This window comes from Gastrolobium bilobum, unplaced genomic scaffold, assembly GCF_033153095.1.
Source record: "Gastrolobium bilobum isolate Gb01-03AN ecotype WA unplaced genomic scaffold, APGP_CSIRO_Gbil_v1 utg48630, whole genome shotgun sequence".
Classification (NCBI taxonomy): Eukaryota; Viridiplantae; Streptophyta; class Magnoliopsida; order Fabales; family Fabaceae; genus Gastrolobium; species Gastrolobium bilobum.
Window position 1 is genome coordinate 46,521 of NW_026900034.1, and position 20,518 is coordinate 67,038.

Below are 20,518 nucleotides of genomic sequence, written 5' to 3' on the forward strand. Positions count from 1 at the left end.
TCGTATTTGATTTATATTGGAAAAGAACTATAAGATGCAAGGTAAAAAATATGTTGTTAAAATTTCACGTGAAAAATTATATCTTATTATCTATATGAATCTATTTATCTCATGTTGCATGAGATAATTATCTTATGTAACATGAGATAATTATATCCCTTAGCTGTATCATATAAAACATAGAAAAAACAAGTATTATGTTGGAGGAAAATTCTTAGGTCATGTCATATAGACAATCAATTGTGGGGGCCACTATTTTTAAAATAAAAATAAAAAGTAAAAAAATTGATGAGCTCACTTTTATGTGTGCGTAAAAAATTGATTATATCATGTGAAAGGATGAAAACATTACCCATCAAACATTTGTGTATCCCTCTATTGCTAATCATTAAATAATTGGGGTAGGATAATGCTCCATGGCTCACGAATTGGAAAACGTTGTCGTACTCAGCTGGAGTTACTTACCTTTACTATATAGAGAAAGAAAATTTACAACACTAAACACAAGGGTTCTAATTTCTAAACTGAATTTTAATTTGGGTCGTCCGCGTGCACTTTCTCAGTGTAGCTCTCGTTCCATTTTTCGTCTGTTCCCGCCATTCCTTTCGTTACTTCGAGTTAGAGCTTGCGATGGAAGCTTGCACTTCTTCGTACAAGGTAATGCTGCTTCCGATCTAGGGTTCCAATTCCATCATCCACGTCTCTTCTTCAATTTAATTACTCACATAAATCCCTTACTTCGTATCAATTAAAACAGCATTAGATTTGTGGTTACTGTTTGCTAGTTAGTCATTATCATTTTCGCAGTTAACTCGCGCTATTTGCAGATTATATTGGGTTCCTCCTCGGTCCCACGCCGCAAGATATTATCCGAAATGGGATACGAATTCACTATAATGGTACATATCTGACTATGCATGAAATTACTCTCTGTTTCATTTCACGTGTAGCTTTAATCTTTGTTGTGACATGTAGCCTGCAGATATTGATGAGAAGAGCATCCGAAAGGAAACTCCAGAAGAGTTAGTTATGGCTCTAGCCGAAGCCAAGGTTTGTGTTCTTTTTTTTTTTTTTGGTTCCGTAAATGGAATTACTGATACTGTTTAATTTTCTTATTGGTTGATGGTCTGTAGTAACTTTGTTTTCTGCTAACATATCAATTATCAAACCACGAAATTATGAAAGCTATTTTCTCATTACAGAAGAACCAGCAAAGCAATCTTGGTGCTAGTGCTGTACGAGATTAGATAATTGATATTTTGGCTGTAATTCTACCATAGAGTAGAGAAACCTTAAAATGATATGCTATAACTGCTTTCTGATGTCAACTGCTTTGGTGCTTTCTCTGTCTTGTTTCCCTTAATGGAAGTGTGTGTTAAGATCAATTCTCTTCTGATTTTGGATCTGAATTACGTGTCAGGCTAATGCCATTATATCCAAACTTCAAACTACCAGTAATCAAGAGAGGGTCGATGAACCAACTGTTGTAATTGCAGCGGACACAGTATGTTTTGTTTCCTTCTATTGTCATTGTTGAGCCATAGTTAAGTGTTTCTGGTTTAGGTTGGTTGTCACTTGTCACCCAGGCCATTTATTAATCGAGGATATACAGTTTTTTTTTTTGTAGAAGATGTAGTGTACTCGAGTTTGTCAATTACAAATCCAGCTTCTTCAGTCATTTCTTACGAAGAAGTGAAGAGATATGAACCTTTGCATAAGTATAGGACAATGCTGTCTTGGTGAGCTTTTGCTAGTTGCTATAAAAACTTCAGTTTTATCTTCTCCCCTCTTGTTTTCAGTTTTCATGCATATATCTGATGGAAACTATCAAAATTCCGTAGTGTCCTTAAGCCTCTGTCTTTCTAACATTTTGAATGAATATCGCAATGGTGTTCTTGAAAATTGAATGCAAAAGTTGAAGATTTATGCTGTTTATTTGTTGATATTTGGGTTGTGATACCATATGCTTCTATTTTGTTTAAGACATGTTTGTATTATTAAATACTTGCTTATTGTAAAATCATTTAAGAGCAATAGCTATGTATGAAGTTCTTGGGTATCAAGTTGCTAATAGTTTTTGACTGTCTCGTCAGACTTTTTTTCATGGATTTAGTTTGTGTCTTCCTCTGCTTGAAGCAATTACATGGTGATCTCATGATATTGTTCACGCTTTATAAAATATTACTGTTCTCTTGTAGTCGTGCGGCTGATACTTGATACTTACTTTAGCTGCTCTCAATTTTTTCCTTAGGCAGAAGCCATCTTAAAAAGGCTCCCTGTTGATGACTCCTTAAAGGATGCTGACCCAACATTATTAATTACTTCTGACCAAGTATACATCATACTTCTGATTATTTCTTTTCTAGTTTCTATTGTATCTCTTCTGCATATCACCATGCTTAAGAAACAACATCTGTGAGATTTTTTTTAAGGAAAAAGCAGAAAATTCAATAATGCTATCATTATACGTGGTCTTTGTTTGCTTGCTTCCTATCAATCTCTCTCTCTCTCTTCCCACCTTCTGACTTGCTTCTTGTGGATGTTAATAGTGAAGTTTTGTCTTCATGGACTGTAATTGACTAGTGTTTATTAATAGCCTATAATATGTCCAGTGTTTAAACAAATTAATTGCTGGTATTAAGGAACCCTATATGACTTCCATTCTCTCAATGCCCAAACTTGCATGTTTGTGTTCGCTATCCTCATAAATAAATGGCCTTATGGTGACAAGACTAGCCTGTAACTGAATTCGTCAATTTTATTTTCTTCTGAGTCAAAGTTTAGTTATAGCTTACATTCATTATCAAATGATTTGGAGGTGGTGGTCTATGAAGGTGTGATTAGGGAAAAGCCATCTAGCAAAGAAGAAGCTCGACAATTCTTGAAAGGTCTGCTTAATGTTATATTCCTTTCATTTATCAACTTAAAAATAGTTTGCTCTCTCTCTTTCTCTCTCATACACACACAAACAGTGGTTATGTTGTGAACTTCCAACCATCTCCTATATATTTATATTTGATGAGTCTTTACACGATTTCAGATTATTCTGGAAGGCATGCAGCAACTGTGGGATCTGTACTAGTTACAAACCTCAAAACAGGATTGAGAAAAGGAGAATGGGATCGTGTGGAGGTATTATTTGCTCCTACCTTTTCTTGCACTCGGGTGATTATTGTTCAGTCTTTCTCCTATTTTATCTAACCAAAAGTCCAAAACTGTACACTATCCAATATGTGACGTCAGAAGGTAAAAATGTGCCTGCCAAAAAGAAAAAAAAAATAACACTTGGGGAAGTCATGCTTCATGACCATTACTTTCAACTGCTAATAATTTGCCGTAAAGGTAAAATGGTGACGTCAGAAGTGGTTCCAATTTATCTTATTTCAATTTAAAGATATATCCATCTTCAATTACTTGCTGTGAATGACCCTTTGTTGGGACAGCAGCTGACTTTTAATCTCATATACTTGTATTACCTACATGACATTTTAAATGAATCTAAGATAAGTTATGCACTCCGCCTTGTTCCTTTTTTGGGATAAACATTTGCAAGCGATTGGCTATTGTAAAAAGTCATCAGTAGTGAAACATGAAAAGGTGGTTCTGGGTTCTAGTCATTTGCTAAGCTGAGAAAGTTTTGCAGATGCAGCTATCAATTTTTTGACTGTTCTAAAAGATTGACAGGTACTGCATGCTAGATGACAATCACATTGATACCATTACTACCCTATATGAGAATTTAGTATCCTGCAATTCCTCTTTCCATAAGAATAATACTACTTGTGCATGAATCACCAATTACATCAAAAGTCAAAACAATTATTACCTTATGGGATATGTTTCCTGCTGATTCCTGTTTCCATGACAATTTTTCAAGCCTTCTATTATTACTCTTGATTATTCTGACCTTTCTCTGACAATTCTAATGAGAGGAACCTTTTACTTAGTTCAAACTGTGGACTTGTGGAACTTCAGTTTGTTGTTTCTTGGCACAGTGATGTTCATGGGCCACATATACATGTGCTCTCTCTCTCTCACATCCAATATGGGAATTGATTTTGTCTTGTGATGTTTTACAGATCTATTTCAATGAAATACCTGATGAAATCATTGAGAAGCTGGTATGTGTTGTTTCTTTTGATTGAATGTTTCATGGATGTTTCTTGTACAGGCAATGCTTATGGTAGGAACTCTCTTCAGTTGCTGAGTTGAGTAGTTGATATGCTTTTTATTCTTTTCTTCTTGTATAGGTTGATGAGGGAATTACTCTGAACGTTGCTGGGGGACTGATAATAGAGCATCCTTTGATATTTCCATTTGTCAAAGAAGTGGTTAGTTGACTCCTCTTTCATACTTAGAAATGTCAGTGCATGTCAATAATAGCCTTAGGAGACATGGTGCCTTGACCTTGGGGGACAAGGACGAGTCAGACCCATGGCTGAACTGTATTTCCCTGTCTGCACCCTAATAGTTTAGTTTATAGATGTTGCCATCCAATATCTGGTCTAATGAATGCTTCTGTTGGGCCTTACTGAGCAATTAGCTGTTCTTTATTTGAAATGGCAATTTTCCTTTCTTCATCACCTAGAACTTATTATTATTTTAAAAAAAGAATCTTTAATGGACTAAAGTTTAGCTAGTTCGAGACTGGTGATGGGAGCAAAAGCCTTGAAAATTGATTTAGAAATCTATAGACCATAGTTAGTTTAGCTTTGGATTTGTTTACCGCTCAAACTGAAGCAAAACCATTTTACATTTTTTCTAGTATGGTAAATTTGCATGTTTATTATACTGAAATCTTAATGAAACTGCTGTGTTTGCCTCAATTAATATTTCTAATCATTGGTATCAATGTGCTGATGGTCTGCACAAGTCTAGTGCAGGGGATATGGCTAGCTGGTTTCTTGCTGGGACAAGATTGTTGGCATTTTACTTCCTAGTTCCAATTGACGGTAGATGAATTCTAAGTGTTGGGTATATTTGCAGGTAGGGACAACCGATAGTGTGATGGGACTTCCCAAAAATCTGACTGAAAAACTCTTAAAGGAAGCGCTTTAGCTTGAGCTACCGACCTTGTGTGCTTAGTAATGGCTTCATTTGTGAGTCGAGACCTTTTCTCACCACATTAATCTAAACTAAATGCCGTCTCTTCTGGTAAAAGTTATGTTTCTGCTGGGATGTACTATGTGCCAGTTATGACTAAACTTTTAATTGGGTATTCTGATTAAGTTGATGAACTTGCCCATATTTTATTAGTAACGTGATGCTGTATTTTGTCTACTCTTTGGTTTATTAGAAAAAGAATCACATGACGAAATGATTTAATTCAGATTCAGATATACCGGGAAACACAAGAATAGTCGGGTGGTTGGAAGTATTATTATACTGAAATTAAGGACATCATGGACGGTTTGATTCTAATTTTTTTCTCCTCGGGCACTTCTGGCTGCATAATTATTAATTAATAAGTTATGTCACCAACTGCAATGCATGGTTGAATTTATTGAAAAATCCAACGACGGCATATGGATAAACCAAGACTTTGATGATTTTGGGTTCTAAATTCTAATCATGCTCCCGTTTGAATTAGTTGAATTCGTTTTTGTCTATATGAATTATGAAGGTCGTCTGCATACATTCTCAATGGCTACATCTGCGGGTTGTCGGTATTTCATTGGATTGAGTCGATTGACTATTTAAGCAGAGCTTGTTTGTTATCAAGAATTCTCCATATTTCAATGAGGTGACCTGTATTCCATTTTCTGCGCTTCAACAATTCTTCTTGGATTTACTATATTACTCATTTGCCTTTCAATCCCAATCAATTTGTGATAAAATAAACTCTTTTATATTTTTTACAATTTTTACGTGGATTTTTTATTTTATTTTAAATATGATTTAAACTTTAAACAAGTCCATAAAGAGTTTATGAAAATAAATATATGTCCAAATATTATGTTCTTTAACATAAAAAGTGTACAGTGTCTAATGTCTAATGGAAGGACAAGGACTTGATAAATTTTGTTATAATATATTTATACAAAGGGTAAAAGATTGTTTCTGTCAAAGGGAGACGAGTTATTTTCGGTGGGATCAAAATGATGTCATTTTGAAATGGAAATGAAGGTATTTTTGTAATTATAAGATATTCTAGGGTTATATTAGTTTTTATTCTTATAATTTTTTAATCTTATAACTTTAAAACAACGTCTTTTGAGTTTATCGGAGATAATTATATCTTTAGTGACTGTAAAAATATTTTTCCCTTATACAAAATATGTGTCAGCATGAATTTTTTTTAATAAAAATGACCAAAAAAAACGTGGTTCATATAATAATTTGGTAGTAGTTGTTGAATATGACATGAATGACGTAGTGCATATATAATCGATTAAAAAAATGGATTTGTTTTCTGAATCGACAAATTCTTTTTCATTTTCTGGCCATTTGATTTGAATCAACAATTACTGCTCTCCAGAGTTTTCCTTTCTTACATCATGCTAACCAACGTTTTCCAAGTCCGAATTTTGAATTCTAAGCATATGATGTTTTTATCTCCAAAAAAAAAAAAAAAAGATATGATGTTTTTTTTTTGATAAACCAAAGTGTTCTTTAGGGAGGCAATCCTACTCCAGGTAGCTCAGAATTAATGCTTAAAATTCCTTTCAAAAATATATCGAACACATACTTTCATCTCTACTTGCTTAATTTTTATGCAGCAACTGAATTATAGTTTTTTTTTTTTTTTGTTTCCCTTGGCTAATAGAAAATATCATGGCCTGATATTTTTCTCAATCTCTATGACATAATATTATCACTTTGTCTACCTATTCTTTTCAGAATGCATTATCAGTTTTTTCCTCCCTTCTTTTTTCAAAAAGGAATTATAATATTGGATATAGGAGTGTTTATTTTTAGATTAAAAGCAGAAAAAAGAAGAAGAAAAGATACTGCGTCAGCATCTACGCGAGCAGAGAGGCGCATATTCGATGCTCACCTTCCCAAGATGATTACAATCCCATTAGCCGCTCTCATTTCCCAGAACCGTTAATTAACCGCTCTAATAACAGTACACTTAAGCCATACGTATCTTCTCTACTCCGTTTCTCTGTTCTTTTGTATGATTTTTCTCCATCTAATCTTCTATCTCTATCTCCTCTTCCTCCCCTACCCTTCCCGCTTGCAATTAATTTATTAATAAAAAAAATACAATTACCCGCAAAAACCGCGCTTCCATATTTATCTTCTCCCTATTTATTCGTCTAGTTGTTTCGCCCACTACATTCACTCCCTCACTCACTCACATTCCGAAGATGACACTAACCACCGGTGACGCCGTCGGGGTTCAGATCCAGCACCAGCAGCAAAACACTCGAATTGTGCTACCAGATTTCCTCCAGAGCGTGAACCTCAAGTACGTCAAATTAGGTTACCACTACTTAATCTCCAATCTTTTAACCCTATGTTTAGTCCCCTTGATGATCATCACGTTAATCCAAGTCTCCCAAACCACAGACCTCGATCATCTCCCCCACTTATGGCAGCACCTCCAATACAACCTCCTCACCATCCTCATATGCTCCGCTTTCTTAGTCTTCGGCCTCACCCTCTACGCAATCACCCGCCCCCGCACCGTTTACCTCGTCGATTTCTCCTGTTTCCGCCCCGCCGATCACCTCAAAGCCCCCTTCCATAGCTTCATGGAGCACTCCCGCCTCACCGGGGACTTCGAGCTTTCCTCCCTCGAGTTCCAGCGCAAAATACTCGAGCGCTCGGGACTCGGGGAGGAAACCTACGTCCCTGAGGCCATGCATTTCATCCCGCCGCGGCCGTCTATCGCCGCGGCGAGAGCTGAGGCCGAACAGGTTATGTTTGGTGCCTTGGATAATCTATTCCTTAATACCGCTCTTAAGCCAAAGGATATTGGTATTCTTGTAGTGAATTGCAGTTTGTTTAACCCCACGCCTTCACTCTCCGCTATGATTGTTAACAAGTACAAATTGAGGGGTAACATTAGGAGTTTTAATTTAGGGGGAATGGGATGCAGTGCTGGGGTTATTGCTGTTGATCTTGCCAAGGACCTTTTGCAGGTTCATAGGAACACTTATGCTGTTGTTGTTAGCACTGAGAACATTACTCAGAATTGTTACTTTGGGAATAAGAAATCCATGCTCATACCGAATTGCTTGTTTCGTGTTGGGTGTTCAGCTTTGCTGCTCTCTAACAAGTCTGTGGATAGAAGGAGGGCAAAGTATAGGCTTGTTCATGTCGTGAGGACTCATCGCGGTGCTGATGATAAGGCTTTTCGATGTGTTTATCAGGAACAGGATGACGCTGGGAAGACTGGTGTTTCGTTGTCTAAAGATTTGATGGCAATAGCCGGTGGAGCACTTAAGACCAACATCACCACCCTTGGCCCTTTGGTGCTACCAATTAGTGAGCAGCTTCTGTTTTTTGTTACTTTGCTCATGAAGAAATTGTTCAAGGCTGATGTGAAGCCTTACATACCAGATTTTAAGCTCGCGTTCGATCATTTCTGCATACATGCCGGTGGAAGGGCGGTAATTGATGAGTTGGAGAAGAATCTCCAGCTGCTTCCTGTGCATGTAGAGGCTTCTAGGATGACCCTTCACCGTTTTGGGAACACTTCGTCTAGCTCCATTTGGTATGAATTGGCCTATATAGAAGCCAAAGGAAGGATGCGAAAGGGCAACAGGATTTGGCAAATTGCATTTGGAAGTGGTTTTAAATGTAACAGTGCAGTCTGGGAGGCACTTCGTAATGTGAGGCCATCCCCTAATGGACCCTGGGAAGATTGCATTGATAAGTATCCTGTGGAAATAGTCACATAGCTCAGTAACATATTAGTTAGAATTGAATTCAGGGTACCCTTCATTTGTATCCACCATCTGTCTCTCTGTTGTAGATGATATCTTCATAGTGTAATTCATTGGTTATTTTGTGTTTGATGATTGTGGCTTTCCATTTAGTCAAATTCAGGTGTCTGGAATAATATGATGCGAGGAATTCCTGAATTGGTTTTATTTACTGTTAATGCTCTTTAAGGATTTTTTTTTCAGCTGTAAAACATTGTGTTTCTCGCTGTGTACAATTTACAAGTGCATTATACTCTTCTGTAAACTTCTAGTCGACTCGCTTCGTAAGTCTCATTCCTGCTTTTTCAGAAGGTTTTTCCCATCTTAAAAATGTGCAATGCTTGTTAAGTAATTACTCATTTCTTCCTTTTCTCTAATTTGTTAGTTGATGTTGCACTTTGCACAACACTTTGCTCGAACATTTTGGCGAAATCAGTTTATGTTGCCGCACCAAAGATTCAAGTGCTTAAATATCTTATTTAAATCAAAGTTGAGGTATACTTCTCTGTCACACGAGTCCTTTTGATCTCTACCACCACTTCATATTAATCACAGATTTATTACTAAACAGGTATGACGGAATAAAGCTATTAGTAAGCGTATTCAATTTGTAAACTGAACCAACAGTCTGATCAATTTGTTTGATAAAGTGTTTACATGATAGGACTTGATTTTAAAACGTCAAATGATACTCTCACTTTCTATAAGCTATAGAAGTATACTGAAAGAGAAAATAAAACAAAAGCTGCTGGAGAAAAAACTTCATCTGAAAGACAATTGGATTTCTTCTAGAGTTTTCCCCTTTGTTTCAGGGACCCAAATGGAAACAAATCCTACGGTCAAAGCGCATACTACTGTATAAATGGTGAAGGTTCCTGAGAAGAAGAGAGGTAGGTTCTGGTTAACAAAAGTATTTAATAACAAAAGTATTTAGAGGAAAATACAGGCAATGCATACAAACCTCCAGAGCTCCAGTCCAAGAGCAAATTTGCTGTCAATGTAACCAACCACGAAAAGAACCAATTGGCAAGTGTTGCAACACTTCCAGCAAGGCTTTTAATGTTAATCGGAAGAATCTATGATGCAATATTCAACACTTCAGTTTTCACTTCAAATGGAACCAACAACGCAGGCTATAATTTTATTTCAACAACTGATGTCTTACATGCAAATACAGTTAGATATCCATACAATCAGTTCTCTTTCCTAAAATACATGATCTGCAAAGAGTGTTGTGATTTGTGCAGTATTTATGCATCTTAAAAATGGTAACCCATCAGATCCTGGGATTCCCGTACTGAAGTACAAGTAAACTTTGGACTTTCAGCACTTTAAAACAAACACTAAAATGGAAGTTTCTTTGTTTTTCTTTTGGGTGCCAAAGAAAAATGTAGTTCGTTTTTGGGTTGTCAGAGATTCTAACTCCATTACTCCTACATGTATAATTTATAAGAACCAGCTAGAAATGTAGCTTTTTGGGAAGGGGCAGGGGAGTTAAAGGTGAGTAAATCCAACAAAATAGAATAATCATGCATATTATTATTGCAGCATATTTCAGTACGTTGAACAAGAGCCTAAAAGGAAAATCACAAAATATGGTACCTCAGACATTATAATCCATGGCATAGCTCCCATTCCCAAAGAGAATGCAATAACCATGGCCTGAAAGAATTGGAAGTTTAAAATAAAATACTTATGGAAACAAGCAATGAAAAACTTTATTAGTATAATGAAATTGCATGTATTCACATACCACAACTCCAGCCACCGACAATAGGCTCAATATACCATATAAAGAAGAATTCTCTGACACATAACCCTGGGAGCAAATTTAAGACAAATTTAACCATCTAAAAAAAATGAAAAACACAAAGAACAGCAAGCAAATTGTTCATAGGGGCTGTGATACCCATTTCTGAACACACACTTTCGTGCACATACAGGCATCATGCATGTAATAAATAATGTATAGTATGCTGTGTGGATAGAAACAAAATCAAAAATATTATTACCTTCAGGTAGAATGCGATTGCAACAACTAAGAGACTAAAAGTCATTCCAGCTGAAGAGACCTGCAATGGGAGATCTGACTATTCTCTTTCTAATCCTCCAAAGAAATAGTCACGTGTAATTAAACATGATAGAAAAGTTCAGACTCACAATAAGTAGAAGCCGCCGACCAGATTTGTCTGCCAACCACAAAGTTAGACTGGTGGCAAGAACCTGGATGACATGTGTATATTTTTCAGATATTAATTTGAGAATATTGGACATAAAAAAATGGGAATATTACAAGTTTCCTTCAGCTGAACCTGAACTGCACCAACTCCAAATGTAGCTACATCACTCGAACTAATTCCTGTTTAATATAAATATATGTAGAAATGATAAGAATAAAGAAGAAATTTGTATATAACAGAATGATAACTGAAACACAAGCCAATCTAAAAACTATGCCTTTTCCTTTTGTAAGATCAACATCAATAACTTACATGAGAATATCAACTCTAGTCAAAATGTTTCATGATTCTCTAACATTGCTCCTAGTACATTACTTTAGAATACTTTTATAGCATACCAGCATTTTGGACAGAGTGTTATTGAAAGTCATACAAACATGAGATAACACAACAACCATTAGTTCAATAGTCCGTTCCCCTTAACCAGAGATCTCGAGATCGAGTCTTGAAAATGAAGAAAATGGTGTTGGGAGAGCCGTTCCCAAAATGGGTCTGACAATGCTCGAATTGGATTAAACAGACTTGGATACCAAAAAAATAAAAAATAGATATCAACTCTAGCCCAAATGTTTCATGATTCTCTAATATTGCTCTAGTAGATTGCTTTAGAACATTTATAAGAAATCAGTATAGCATACCAGCATTTTGAAAGATGGTACTGGAATAAAAAAGAACACCATTAATTCCAGAAAGCTGTTGCAAGATAAGCAGTCCGATTCCAATCTACAGGATATGAGTTAGTAAAAACTGGTTAGTCTCTGATGGTCATTGTTGCGAAGATGGTTTGAAACTAATGTTTCTAGACAAATAAGAAATACCATTAAGGGAAGCCAATATCTTCTTTGTCTGAGTTCTGAAAATCGAATTGTAGTTCTTCTGTTTGTCGATGCAGAAGCCCTCTGAATAAAATGACTTATCCCACTTTAAAAGTCAATTTTATGACACCATAAATGGTACTAAAAATATTTGACATCAGGAATCATGAGGGTCATTCAATACAACAAAATAGATGAATGCTTATTACCTTAATTTCATTCACTTGGACAGAAATATTAGTATCAAAACCTCAAAGCGAGTGCTAATTACCTTAATATCATTCATTTCGACAGAAATATCAGTATCAAACCCACGGAGCACTTGCAAGGAAGTTTCAGATTCTTCTGTCATGCCCATTTTTGCCTGTATTCAGCAAACCAAGTTCACTTTTAGAAACTATCATCGCATATTTGACGATACTTAAGAACACTGATTCACAAAGCTTACCAGCCATCTAGGAGATTCGGGAATGAAAAATAGACCAGGTATCAATAACGTACATGGTAAAATTCCTGCATGAGTAAGGGCTAAAGTTGCTTAATTTAAATTTTCTTAGTTAACATACAAGTCTTCATTATGTAGTAATGCTGGAATAAAATGTCTTTTCCCTTTAGGGAACAAATGTAATTATTTAGTTGATCTGAGGCACATTCTGATTGTGATTTAACCCACAACTGGGTTAACCAAAAATCCCCAAATTTAATGTATGACATTTGATAGATACAAGAAACATAAATCCATCAATTTGAAGGCAAGGGGTCATTTAACAATTCCCTAAGTTTTATAGGGTTATTACCTAGAACTGCAAGGATTCTCCATTGAACAAAAAGCCCCAGCAGATAAGCCAGCATAATTCCAATGGTGACAGAGAGCTATGCGGAATAGAAAGAATAAAAAGTTTACAAATCTAAGAAGTGTTAATTAAACTTTTAATTAACACTAACTCTTAGTGGTATCAACCAACCTGGTTAACTGAAACCAAACCTCCCCTCAAGTTTTGAGGCGATATCTCAGCTATATATACCGGAACCTATGAATTTGAACACTTAAAAATTGTGTCTCACATAACTTAATCCCACACAAGCAAAAGTGAAACAAAAAACAAAAAAAGATTTTAAAATTACAGTGTAAGATATTATTCCCACGCCAAACCCTTCCAACAACCTTCCCATATAGAGAAAAGAAGAATCCTGAAAGATGAAGAAAATGTTAAGAAGAGAAGCTGAGTACTGAAAATTTATTTATCTTTGGATGGACAAAATAAATGGGGGAAAATGAAATAATCCAAACTTACTTTAGCAAATGAGATGAGAAGCCAACCAATAATATTTGGAATAGATGCAATAACCAAAGACTGCAATTTAAGAGTGGCCGTTGACCTTTGAGTTAGCCTTAGTCCTTAACCATCAAAAATTGAATTGAAAAGAAAAAATAAAAAGAAAATAAAAAATGGTTACCCCTTTGCGCCCTATATACTCAGCAATTTGGCCACTAGCTATTGCTCCAACCATGGCACCCACATTGGACAAAGAACCAAACAAAGAGAACTGGCCATTAAAAAGAAACCAAACAATGAAGCTACAAAACAGAACAAGATGAAACCAAATCAACATAGACATAGACTCATTCTCATTGATGATTCAAATCACACACCTCAGAAACTGAGAGGCCTAGATCAGTGATTATAGCAGATTGGGTAGGTGATGTATAACCCGCCTGCCAGAAATGATCAAAATTATAATGAAAGAAAAAAAAAAAAAAATAATAATAAGAAGAAGAAGAAGAAGAAGAAGATTGTTACGGTAAAGCCAAACTGAATAGGACCCAAAGCAACAATGAGAACACAAGCAAAGACAGAGATAGAGGAGTCACGAATGGCTTGTGTGGATCCAAACAAACTGGATTGTCTTCCACTCATACGATACCAGCTTCCTGTATGAAGAAATGGCTTCTTTAGATCCCTTCCCTCTTCATTCTCTTCCCTGAAACTCATCTTTGTTAAGATCTTTCTTCACTTGATGAAGACACCTGCTATAGAGCTACAGAACAAGCGAGTGAATGAAGTAATATTATGAATGAATAGGTTACTATGATGTTTGAGTAATACACTATTGAGGTACACGAGATACAGAGATCACAGCAAGTGCTTGTAAGAAAAATATTACTGTCTACTATTTAACGTGGCTACACGTCAGTAATTCGTCATCGTCTCTATCTTCTGTTTCACATTCAAATTAGTCAGAAAAAATCCGCATATTTTAATTACGAGGCAGGATACTTTGATATTGGTGTCAAATTTTAATTTTGACATCTTATTTTAGAGTCGTTAGATCAAAAAAATCAATGACTCTGATTTGTAAGCATATGATATCATTGATCTTTTTTGATCTAACTGCTCTGAGATGAGGTGTCAAAATTAAAATTTGACACCGATATCAAAAGATCTACCTTTTTAATTATTCAATTTTCAGATATATATTTTGACTTGTTCTTCAACTTATTTGTCTATTATTATTGTTCGATTTTCAGTTTACTTTTTCTTCAAGAGACACAGTAACGAATGCAAAGTCAGTGAATAATTGCAATTAACTAATCGATTTAGGATACAATTAACCGAACACCATTCCTTTTTTTGTTTTTGTTTTTTTGGCTCAAAATTTAATTGGAGTAAATAATCTCACATGTGATTTATCGTTATCATGTTGTGGGAGGGGATATAATCGTTAGTAGACAAATCAGCGATAATGAAAAAAAAGAGAGTAAAAATAACCCTTAATTTACCTATAAATGATAAAATCATCTCTCATAAAATAATCATATTCAATTACACATTAGAAAATTCATTTTCAAAATTAATCGTTGGTTTAAGGGTTTGTGTTGAATATCTGGTGCCACCCGTCTCTTCTTTCTTTTCTCATCTTTATTGTATTTGGATTTGGATCTTTCTTGTGAAGAAATGATCATATAGTCATATTATTTGATCATAATTATTCATTTAAAAAATTATATATTTTTCTCTCCTTTATCTCATAATAAATGAATGGTGACCACATGATTACTTTTTCACATTATCTCATAATAAATCTAGATCCATTGTATTTTGAGACATCGACGAATGTGAACTAAAAAAATAATTATAAAATATTTGAAATAAAATAAACTAATCCAAATACATACTAATTATCAATTATCGGAAATTACAAAAAAAAAAAAAAAAAAAATTGTAGTTACCATTGAAATACGTACTCATCCTTTCATGCCAAGCATTTATTAAGACATGTACAGCAAAAAGCAAAAGGGTCCCGATCTATGGGAGATTTTAATAACAAGTTAGGTGACGAATAATATCACATCGACTCCTTTCTGTCCCAACTTTATTTTCATTTCTCCAAGTTGGGATAAATCAATTCAACACGTGATCTTAGACTCTAATTAATTTATGTGAGATCAATTTAAAAAAATCATATTTCTACGCCCCAGTTATTTTTAAACACAAGTTGTCAGCTCACGCCCAACCCATTTGTAACTATTATTTATTGAGAAATGCTTTAGCTTTAGCATTTTGAATATTCAGATTCGCTTATCGAGATATTAACATTGGATAATCCAAACAAATAAAGCGTTAAATATTTTTCATTTTATATGAGATAAATTTATTTTCTATATACATATATAATTATGTAGGGTCTATTGCGAGGAGAAAAGATAAAAAAATAAAAATAAAACATTAACCCTGGATATTGTTATGTTTATATAAAAGTTAAATTTATTTTCTAAAACATAAATAATAATAAACCCAAAAATAAACTGAATAATAAACAGCATGATTATCGTTTTCTTTGCCTCCCTAAAGAAGTAACCTTTTTATTTTATGAAAATCGATCAATTGGTAGCGATGGTCAATTACATAATTGTTGTGGGTCTAGGAGATGACCTTCCATTATCATATCCACAAAGCTGTTTTGAAAGATTTAACATCTGAAAATATTTAACATGAGATGCTACATATTTAAAGGTTTGCTTAAAATATTTATAATTTTAATATATGGCATGTCTCACGCGTCTTATTATTATTATTTTTTTTTTTTTTGGGTACATTGTCTTATTTTTTTAAAAACGTGTGACGCATATATGTATATTTTTGGAAATACGTAGAGATATCTAGGCTAAATAGTAAATACATATGCTACTGCATAGCATAACAAATATACAGGCTAACAATCAAGTTTGTATCTAAAAGCAAATATATATAAGACTTAGGATACTTTGATATCAGTGTCAAATTTAAAATTTGATATCTCATCTGATAGCTGTTAGCAGTGGCGTAGCCACTCCTATACCAGCAGGTGCCTTGGCACCTGCTTGGTTTTAAAAAAATTTACTTGTTATATATAAATATATAATTAATTATAATTAATTAAGATTAAATTTGTAATTTGGTACCACCTAAATAAATATAATTATATTTATGTTTTTCAATCAGAAAAATAAAACTCAATACCCAAACCCTTTTACCTAACCCATCAATTAAAATTACTTTCAAAGTCTTAATTTGTGACTTACAACTGCAATCATAATAAAGGCTCAAATTATTTCCAAAGAAGAGATACTACTTACTTAAAATAATTCGTAGTGAAGGTTCAAATTACTCTCAAAGAAGAGATGCTACTGCAGCTTATAAGATGATCACTTCCTTTAAATTTATTTTTAATTTATTTTTGATGAAAGAGATAATGAGCATCACTGAAATTCTTTTTCAAGCATTACACTCAAGATATATTGAATGATATACAATTAGTTTCAAGTACAAAGTAACTTATTCAAGAATTACGAGATACTATCCTTGCAGATTTTGTCAGTTTAAAAGAGCGTCGTTTACAATTTTAGGTATACATTTTTCTATTATATTTAAAATTATTTATTAAATGTTATGAAGCATATATTTATTATATTTGTGTGTTTTCATATCCTTAGGACAATACTTGGTCCATTACTTATTGGGATAGGTTATTCTACCTACCATTTTTTTCTGCCTACCTTTGCTTACCACTCTTTAATACCATTGGATCAGAATCTCAGTTACATTTATTATTTCTTTCTCTTATTAAGATTCTGATTTAACGATGTTGGAGAGTGATAGGCAAAGCTAGACGAAAAAAATAGTAGATAAAATAACATATCCTCTACTTATTATGCTGTGAGAGGAAAGTGAAATTCTTATGTTTAAAATGCTTATCGAAAAGGTTAGTGCCTTTTTATATGTTTGCTTTGATATATAATCATTGATAATTGTTCATTTGAACTTTCAATGTTACGTGATATTATTTAATACATAATTTAGATAACTATGTTAGAATTTATAGTAAATTTTTTTCCTGATTAGTTTGTGTAATTATAATAAATATTTTAATAATTTAATATGTCTAAAATTTTTGGCACCACCTAAAATTTTGGTGTGGCTCCGCCACTGGCTGTTAGATAAAAAAATATCAATAGTGTCACAAGCTTACAAATCAGAGTCGTTGATCTTTTTTTATCTAACGGCTCTCAGATGAAGTGTTAAATTTGACACTGGTGTCAAAAGATCCAACCTCTATATAAAATAAGGGGAATGTTATATTTACAAATTTTTTGTTTACAAACTACACTAAGTATAATCCGTTATACATCAATCAAGAGTATATGACCGATCATACTTAATATAATTTATAACAAAAATTTGTAAACACATCAAACAAATAGGGCCAACACATCTCAACTTTAAACAAAGTAGAGTAAAGAGTCTAAAGACTAATAAAAGTCTCCACCAAAAAAAGTATGAAAAGACTAATAATAGCAACAATTTGCGCACAGCTTTGAGTAGACACCGTCAAATAGGGTGGAAGTTAATTTGGATTGTTCGATGGGAGAATTTCTGATATATTCAAAGCGTACTAGACAATTTTGTAACGGTTCATCTTTAATTTATTGAAAATTTAAGTGTGAGCAATAAAAATTTTTGTATAAAGAAGGAATGAGTTAAACATAACACAAGTAGAATTATTCATCAACCAAATATCTTAAGATTTTGAGTTAAAATGTGATGTTAAATCTCTTTATATGAATTTGTTGCTTGGACCCATTGATATGTGGGCGATGGTTTTTTTTTTTTTTTAATTTGGGCTTTCCTTGACTGCTATCTAATAGTGTTATCAAAGTCAATGGTTAATTGATATATATATACCGAATATTAGGAGATGGTAGTTGATGTTTGAATTTGTAAAGTTTACAAACTCATGTTATAGAACCACGACATGCTCCCTCTTGGTCGATAACCCCATCAATAATTCAAGAAGCTTCCTCTTAAGGGGGAGTTGACAATCTTAGAATTTATAACTTTAAAATTTGATATCAAATTATAATCGTTGATTTTCGTCCATCATCTGTTATCATTTATTGAGAATTAATAATTAATTAATGAGTTTGATTGACGAAAATGATAACCGTTGATTGACAGAAATCAACGATTATGATTTGATAAAGAATTGCCTTTTATATATATATATATATATATATATATATATATATATGAGACGTGGCGGATTATATTAAACAACCAAAGTATAGACCATGCATATATTATATGAAATTGAATATTCATCCTTTTTCTGAATTTTGGGCCTCAATGTCCTCTTAGTATCGAGTTTGGACAGGAGAATTAAACTTGTACAGCAAAATACAAACAAACGAAGCCCATAAACGTAAGTGTTGACAATGGCATGCTGATTTGTCTTATAGATAGAGATGTTTGTTGGGTGGTTTGCTGATGGTGGAAAAAATATGTATTCTGATAGGGGACGTTCCTCTGTTCTAATTTAGCAATGGAAAACATAGTTGTTCCCTTACTTCCAACCCAAGTGCGCAAGTGCATGCATCAAGTAATAATGGGTGTATTAAGGCCCAGATTATTGTTCCCACGATAATAGAACTCTAAATAATGTCTTAAAATATTTTATAAAGAATGAAAATGAGAAGAAAAGTTAGTTGTTGAACTGTCTGGTCAGACGTTCCTTACTATCTTGACAACGTTCCTCAGGAACAGTAAGTTTAATCTGATGGCAAACAATTACTCGCTGCGTTATATATGTGATCCTTCCTTTTTAAGAGAATGTGTGATAATAGTCATTGGAGTTTGATAGATACAAGATTGAACAAAGTAAAAATAATAAAGCAGTTATAACTATAATCAAGAGACAACAAGGTGGATGTGTTTAAAACAGTTTAACAGAAGGAACGGATTTACTGCTCCATTCTTAAATAGTTATTTTCTCTGCTCAAGACTTGGCACTTTTTGGCTTTGTCCCAGTTTCTTAACTGCCAACTCTGATTCCTCAGCTCATGGACTAGATGGCTCACAAGTTTCCATATTCCTATGGCTCCCTTGACTCCAACAGGTACTTGGTACAGAACCTTAAAATGGACGAAGTGGCTCGTTATTCCTAAGGTGACCAATAGTGTTTTTGCCAGAACACTACCTTCCCTAACTGGCTAAGCTGTTTGAAATCCCTTCCTTATGGAAGTTCCTTTCTCAGTATGTGTTCAATTTCCCTTGATACACAATGAATATAACTTACTTAGCCAGAGAAATACAAAAAGCTTCGGTCAAGAGTTTTGAAAATAATTCTCTAAGAGTTTTGCAGCTTATCCGTTCCACAGATACTTCAGCCCATGGCTGATACTTTAAACATAATTATTCTAAACTGAAGTCCCATAGACCCGAGATTCAGTTCAGAGATAACGAATGGAACGAAAAGAAGTAACAGTTATATTAAATTGAAACAAGAAGGTTTACAACGCAACATAAAATGAAGAAGATGGTTTGATGCTCGTGAGGAGTCTTTAAGGGATGATACAGAACAAGGAAGAAGGGTTGTCACTTAACTATAGTTACAACTATACAAAATTAAACTACTAACTAATACTAGGTGATCTCTTCTTTTAGGACTTCAATCCCTCCAGAATTCGATGATGTTTTTGTATTTGGGACGTCCTATTTATAGGTAGAAGAGTGGGTGGCAGTCTTGTAAATCCTTTGGAGTTGGTTTCTTGAATGAAGGGGCGGTGCAGTGGCAACAGTGTTTAGAAGCTTGCAAATTGCTTGATGGGACAATTTTTGTTGATGATTAGCCATTTTCTTGCAGTCCCCCATGCCTTGCTTTCTTCTTAGCCAATGAGAACTCTTGATTCTCTGCTCTTCACGTTTCTTGGTGCTTAAGTGGTGCACCGCCTTTGCTTTTAGAAGACGTTGTTTCCACGTTTCCTGCAAAATGGACAGAAGCATTAAATGAGTGCAGCAGGTGTAATAAATGCTCTCAATCCGTTCCCCTTTTAATATATTTTCAAAGGAATACGTCATCATACGTTCCCCCACTGTGTTTTTGTCACAAATGTATAAATCATGTGATTTTCATGCTAAAGTTGTTCATCAGATGAGGGAACGTATGGTATTTTGCCATCAAAATGGGCTTAGATGGGAACGAATTTAAGTCCCATCAATGTCTAGCCCAATGAAGTAGTATGTTACTTTTGAATCTAGATGCCCTCTCT

At 34.2% G+C, this 20,518-nt stretch overlaps 3 protein-coding genes across 6 annotated transcripts; 2 read left to right on the plus strand and 1 right to left on the minus strand.

The window, feature by feature from the left end:
- The first annotated feature begins 518 nt into the window (after positions 1–518).
- On the plus strand, positions 519–5,390 carry LOC133294947 (uncharacterized). 4 transcript variants are annotated; one of them, XM_061493716.1, is made up of 10 exons: positions 519–657; positions 828–899; positions 976–1,050; positions 1,421–1,504; positions 2,252–2,332; positions 2,819–2,888; positions 3,041–3,132; positions 4,080–4,121; positions 4,251–4,331; positions 4,987–5,385. In XM_061493716.1, exons 1-10 carry the CDS (start codon positions 631–633, stop codon positions 5,056–5,058), a joined length of 696 nt encoding a protein of 231 aa, XP_061349700.1. In that variant the 5' UTR covers positions 519–630; the 3' UTR covers positions 5,059–5,385. The 4 variants fall into 4 exon arrangements, with proteins under 4 accessions (XP_061349700.1, XP_061349701.1, XP_061349703.1 ...); XM_061493717.1 differs by lacking the exon at positions 2,252–2,332 and having other exon boundaries at positions 4,251–4,328; positions 4,957–5,390; XM_061493719.1 differs by lacking the exon at positions 1,421–1,504 and having other exon boundaries at positions 4,987–5,383.
- A 1,650-nt stretch (positions 5,391–7,040) lies between these two features.
- On the plus strand, positions 7,041–9,010 carry LOC133294949 (3-ketoacyl-CoA synthase 4-like). Its single transcript, XM_061493720.1, has one exon. It carries the CDS (start codon positions 7,314–7,316, stop codon positions 8,850–8,852), a length of 1,539 nt encoding a protein of 512 aa, XP_061349704.1. The 5' UTR covers positions 7,041–7,313; the 3' UTR covers positions 8,853–9,010.
- A 618-nt stretch (positions 9,011–9,628) lies between these two features.
- Positions 9,629–13,925, minus strand: LOC133294945 (sugar transporter ERD6-like 6). Its single transcript, XM_061493715.1, has 18 exons — positions 13,734–13,925; positions 13,586–13,648; positions 13,390–13,479; positions 13,227–13,286; positions 13,057–13,122; positions 12,897–12,962; positions 12,729–12,804; positions 12,380–12,444; positions 12,203–12,295; positions 11,935–12,015; positions 11,755–11,839; positions 11,189–11,235; positions 11,037–11,099; positions 10,889–10,948; positions 10,630–10,695; positions 10,479–10,538; positions 9,838–9,952; positions 9,629–9,751 (listed from the first exon to the last, which is right to left on the minus strand). Exons 1-18 carry the CDS (start codon positions 13,923–13,925, stop codon positions 9,639–9,641), a joined length of 1,461 nt encoding a protein of 486 aa, XP_061349699.1. The 3' UTR covers positions 9,629–9,638.
- Positions 13,926–20,518: the final 6,593 nt, after the last annotated feature.